The sequence below is a fragment of the Falco punctatus genome (genome assembly GCF_963210335.1).
Source record: "Falco punctatus genome assembly, contig: scaffold_324, whole genome shotgun sequence".
Taxonomy (NCBI): Eukaryota; Metazoa; Chordata; class Aves; order Falconiformes; family Falconidae; genus Falco; species Falco punctatus.
The window spans coordinates 1-5741 of NW_027660304.1; the positions used below are offsets into that span (position 1 = coordinate 1).

At 65.4% G+C, this 5741-nt stretch overlaps 1 protein-coding gene across 1 annotated transcript; it reads right to left on the reverse strand.

Annotated features, from left to right (window-relative positions):
* Window positions 1-126: 126 nt before the first annotated feature.
* On the reverse strand, window positions 127-4872 carry LOC308057201 (serine/threonine-protein phosphatase 2A 65 kDa regulatory subunit A alpha isoform-like; the record flags this gene model as incomplete). The annotated part of the gene is given in 6 exon segments (XM_080411332.1): window positions 127-280; window positions 282-312; window positions 1791-2023; window positions 2849-2949; window positions 3344-3434; window positions 4715-4872. Coding segments are annotated over 6 exon segments (688 nt in total), but the record flags the coding sequence as incomplete, so codon positions are not given.
* Between the last annotated feature and the right edge of the window lie 869 nt (window positions 4873-5741).

Sequence of the window (5741 nt, forward strand, 5' to 3'; positions counted from 1 at the left end):
GCCCCTCCCCCACCCCAGGACCCCCTCCCCCATTGCCCCTCCCCCCCTCCCCCCCCAGGGAGCCCCTTTTTCCCCCATCTGAGGAATCCAGGAGCCCCTCCCCCTCTCCCATTGCCCCTCCCCCACCCCAGGGAGCCCCTCCCCCTCCCACCCCCCCCCAGACCTGCTCGTCTGAGGCCAGGTTGGAGAACATGGGGATGATCTCGCTCTTGACGTGCTCCAGCTCCAGCACTTTGGCGAACTCCCCCAGTTTGGAGGCGGCCGCGCGACGCACCATGGGGGGTGTCATCGGAGCAGAGGTTCCGGAAGTATCTGGGGACATCAGGGACAACTTGGGGACAACCCTGGACCTGGGGGTGGGGGCCACCAGGTTGGGCCAAAGGTCCAAAATTGGGTCAACGGGGTCAACGTGGGGACCCACAGTTGGTGTTGAGGGACATCAAGGATGGGTTGAGGAATGCTGGGGACAACTTGGGGACACCCCAGGACCCCGGGGTGGGGGCCACAATGTTGGGCCAAGGGTCCAAAACTGGGTCAACAGGGTTAACGTGGGGACCCATGGTTGGCATAAGGGGGGTTGAGGAACATCAACAATGGGTTGAGGAACATCAACAATGGGTTGAGGAACATCAACAATGGGTTGAGGAACATCAACAATGGGTTGAGGAACATCAACAATGGGTTGAGGAACACTGGGGACCCTTGGGGACAACCCTGGACCCCGGGGTGGCGGGTGGGGGTCACCAGGTTGGGCCAAAGGTCCAAAATTGGGTCAACGGGGTCAACGTGGGGACCCACGGTTAGTGTAGGAAGTGTTGAGGTACATCAATGATGGGTTGAGGAACACCAGGAAGGGCTTGGGGCCACCAGAACCCAATTGGGGCCACCACAGTTGCCACAGGGTCACCGAGACCCACTTGGGGCCACCAAGACCAACCAATGACCTAAAACAACATCAACAACCCAACCCAACTCAACCCAATGGCCACCACAGTTGCCCAGGTGGCCACCAAGACCCGCCCATGACCCAAAATCACGTCAAGAACCCAACCCAAGGGCCACCACAGCTGCCATGGGGCCACCAGGACCATCCCATGACCCAAAACCACGTCAAGAACCCAACGCAACCCAACGGCCACCAAGACCCACGTGGGGTCACCAAGACCATCCCATGACCCAAAACCACGTCAAGAACGCAACCCAACTCAACACAGGGGCCACCACAGCTGCCATGGGGCCACCAAGACCAGCCTAGGTGGCCACCACAACCACCCCGTGACCCAAAACCACATCAAGAACCCAACTCAACCCAACCTAACTGCCCTCCCACTTGCCATGGGGCCACCAAAACCAACTTGGGACCAGCACAACCATCCCATGACGCAAATCCACGTCAACAACTCAACCCAACTCAACCCAAGGGCCACCACAGCTGCCATGGGGCCACCAAGACCAGCCCAGGTGGCCACCAAGACCCAAAACCACATCAAGAACCCAACCCAACGGCCACCAAGACCCACATGGGGCCACCAAAACCATCCCATGGCCCAAAACCACGTCAACAACTCAACCCAACCCAAGGGCCACCACAGCTGCCATGGGGCCACCAAAACCATGCCCATGGCCCAAAACCACGTCAAGAACCCAACCCAAGGGCCACCAAGACCCACATGGGGCCACCAAGACCATCCCATGACCCAAAACCATGTCAAGAACCCAACCCAACCTAACCCAAGGGCCACCACAGCTGCCATGGGGCCACCAAGGGGCCACCAGGGGAGGTGACTCACTGGCGCAGCTCGGCCTTGACGGGGCTGGAGACACGGGGGTAGCAGACGCTGAAGAGGCCGCAGGCCGAGGTGCGCGAGGTGAACCAGTCGCCCCCCGCCAGGCGCTTGACCAAGGGGACAAAGTGACCTTCTAGGTCAGGGGGGGCGTGTTCGTGGGACACCGCCCGCAGCGACTCCACCGCCTTGTCCCGCACCACCGTCTCCTCCACCGTGGCCAGGCTCTCCAGGGGGGGCTGGGGAGGGGAGAGGGGCGTCACCCACCATCCTGACCCCCCACCCCCCCCCCCCCCCCCCGAGGTCCCCCAGGTCCACCAAGGAACCTTGAAGACCTCAAAGTTCTCCAGAAGAGCCCAATGGCCTCCAAAAGGTGCTGAGATGGGGGTGGGAGAGGGTCACATGGGGGTGGGTGTAGGGGAGAGGGGTCACGCCCCATCCTGACCCCCCCCCCCCCCGAGGTCCCCCAGGTCCACCAAGGAACCTTGAAGACCTCAAAGTTCTCCAGAAGAGCCCAATGGCCTCCAAAAGGTGCTGAGATGGGGGTGGGAGAGGGTCACATGGGGGTGGGTGTAGGGGAGAGGGGTCACGCCCCATCCTGACCCCCCCCCCCCCGAGGTCCCCCAGGTCCACCAAGGAACCTTGAAGACCTCAAAGTTCTCCAGAAGAGCCCAATGGTCTCCAAAAGGTGCCGAGATGGGGGTGGAGGGGCAGGAGAGATCACATGGGGGTGGGGGGAGGGGAGAGGGGTCACCCCCCATCCTGACGCCCCCCGAGGTCCACCAGGTCCACCAAGGAACCTTGAAGACCTTGAAGTTCTCCAGAAGGTTCTGGGGTGGGGCAGGGGCGGGGCCAAACCGGCTGGGGAGGGGAAGGGGGGCGGGGCCACACCCTGGGGGGGAGGGGAAGGGCCACACCCGGGGGGGGGAGTGGAGGGGGGGAGGGAGGGGGTGGGGCCTGCCCAGGTGGGGAGGGGGAGGGGGCAGGGCCCCGGGTGGGGGGGCAGGGCCAGGTCTTGGGGGGCGGGGCGGAGGGGGCGGGGCCGGGGGGCGGGGCCCACCCACCAGCAGGCAGTGCACGAACTCGGGCCCCCCCACCAGGGCGGTGAATGTCCCCAGCTGCTCCGCCAGCGCCAGCAGCACCTCGTCCTCATCGTAAATCGTGTCTGTCACGATGGGGGGGCGGGGCCATCACTGCCCCGCCCCCTCCCCACCCCTCCCCCGCAAACCCCACTCCTCCCCAAAAAACTGGCCCCTCTCCCCCCCCGATTCAATCAATGGGGAATCATAGGGAAGAATGGGGGAACTGGGGGGGGGGGGGGTTGGGGGAAATTTGGGGGCCTCTCCCCCACCCAGGGGGGGTCAGGACCACACCCCCCCCCCCCCCCCCCCTCCCCCCACTCAATTCAATCAATGGGGAACCATAGGGAAAAATGGGGGAGCTTGGAGGGGGGGGGGGGGAAGTTGGGGGGATGGGGGATCAGGGCGCCCCTCCCCCCCCCCGCATCCCCTCCCCCACTTTGAGGGGGGGGTCGGGGGTCCCCCCAGCCCCCCCCTCACCGGTGAGGAAGGGCAGCAACTCGCTCCGGGTCCGTTCCACCCCCAACGCCAGCGCGATGGTCGACAGCTTCTTGATGCTGTTCAGTCTCAGCTGGGGGGAGGGAGGGGCATGAGGGGGTGCCCCTCCCCCCCCCCAATACCCCCCCGGGGCAAATAACCCCCCCTCCAGTTAACTACACCCCCCCACCGGGGTAAATCTCCCCACCCCCAGGGTAAATACCCCCCCCCAGGGGCAAATAGCACACACACCCCCCCCCCAGATAAATTGCCCCCCCCCCCTCCCCTCGGGGGTGGGATGTCACCCCTCCCAGGGAGAAATTCCCCCCCCCGGGGTCAACAGACCCCCGGGGTAAATATCCCCCCCCCCCAACCTGGGGAAATAGCCCCCCCGGGGGCAAACCCCCCCCCCCGGTTAAATACCCCCCCTCGGGTTAATACCCCCCCACACTTGGTTAAATACCCCCCCAGGGTAAAAGCAGCCCCTCACCCCTGCATAAATACCCCCCCGGGGGTAAATTCCCCCCCCACCGGGGGGGATGTCACCCCCCCCCATGGCCAAATAACCCCCCCAAGGGGCAAATACCCCTCCGGGGGCAATTAACACCCCCCCAGGGTAAAAAGGCTCCTCTGGGGGCAAACGCCCCCCCCCAGGGGTAAACAAAGCCCCTCCTGGGGGCAATTAACTCCCCCAGGAGTAATTACCCCCCCCCAAGGGGGATTTCACACCCCCCCCGGGGGAAAATGGCGCCTCTGGGGGTAATTACCCCCCCCCGGGGCAATTAACAGTCCCCCGGGGGGGGCCCCGCCCCCCCAGGCAAGATGGCCGCCCTGGCAACAAGCGCCCCCCCCCAGAGCGAGGAAAGGCGCCCCCGGGAAAAACCCCGCCCCCCCCCGCCGCCATCGGACCAATCGGAAGCCTCGTTTGACGGCGGCGGAAGGGAGGAGACCCCCCATTGGTTGAGCTGGCCCTGCACCGGTCCCGCCCCCGCCGGGCGCCAGCCAATAGCGGGCGCCGCCTCGGCGCTCTCCCGCTCCCTATTGGGCGGCCGCCGTGAGTGACCGCGCTGCCGGGCCAATCAGCAGCCGCCTCACAAAACGCCAGGTGCAGAGCAACCAATCGCAGCGCGCCTTTCATCCCAACCACCCTGCTGCTGGCGGGGGGGGGGGGGTGGGGGGAAGCCGGCGCCATGTAACGCCGCTCCCCATTAGCCCGCGCCTGAGGGGGGACCGCCGAATCAGCCAATCAGAGCGGGCGTTTCATCAGCGCCGGCCGCCATTACCGGGAGGAGCGGGGCGGCAGCCTGGTAATGGCAGCCTGGTAATGGCGGCCGGGCCTGGAGAACCGGGAGGGGGGTTGGGGTGTCCCGGTACCTGCACGTCCTCGTTGCGGAGCTCGTCGATGAGGACGGCGATAGGGTAAAGCGAATCGTCTCCATCCGCCGCCGCCATCTTGTCCGCCGCCTCCCGCCGCCGCCACCGCCCCGGCTTTGAGAGGGGCCGCACGGGGCCGCCCGCCCCGCCCCTGCAGGGTTTCCGCGACGCTCATTGGTCGGCGTGGCCCTAAAACCCGCCCCCACGCTGTTCTCATTGGCCCAGCCAAGCCCCGAGGTGGGAGGTGGGGGGTGTTCGGCTTCTCCCCGCCTCCTGAGGCCTCGGCGCTTGATTGGGCAGTGGAGGGTGAGTGACAGGGGAGGGGGCGGGGCGAGGCGTTGCTAGGCAACGCCGGGCCGCCGGCGCGGGGGGCGGGGCCGAGCTGGGACCCGCTGGACTGGGGGCCAACTGGGAGCCGCTGGAGCCCGCGCCGGGGTCATACTGGGGCGAACTGGGACCCGCTAGAGCCTCCCTTGGGGTCAAACTGGGTCATACTGGGACAAAAGGGGACCTGCTGGGTCATACTGGGACCCACTGGGACCTCCCTTGCGGTCATACTGGGGCAAACTGGGATGTGCTGGGTCATACTGGGACCCACTGGAACCTCCCTTGCAGTCATACTGGGACAAACTTGGACCTGCTGGGTCATACTGGGACAAACTGGGACATGCTGGGTCATACTGGGGCATACTGGGACCTGATGGAGCCTCCCTTGGGGTCAAACTGGGTCATACTGGGACAAACTGGGACAAACTGGGATGTGCTGGGTCATACTGGGACCTTACTGGAACCTCCCTTGGGGTCATACTGGGACAAACTGGGACATGCTGGGTCATACTGGGACCCACTGGAGCCTCCCTTGGGGTCATACTGGGACAAACTGGGCCATACTGGGAACACCTCCTCCCATTCCCAGGGCCAAACTGGGCCATACTTGGAACTGTCCTCCCATTCCCAGGCCCATACTGGGAACCGTCCTCCCATCCCCAGGCCCAAACTGGGCCATACTGGGAACCCTCCTCCAATT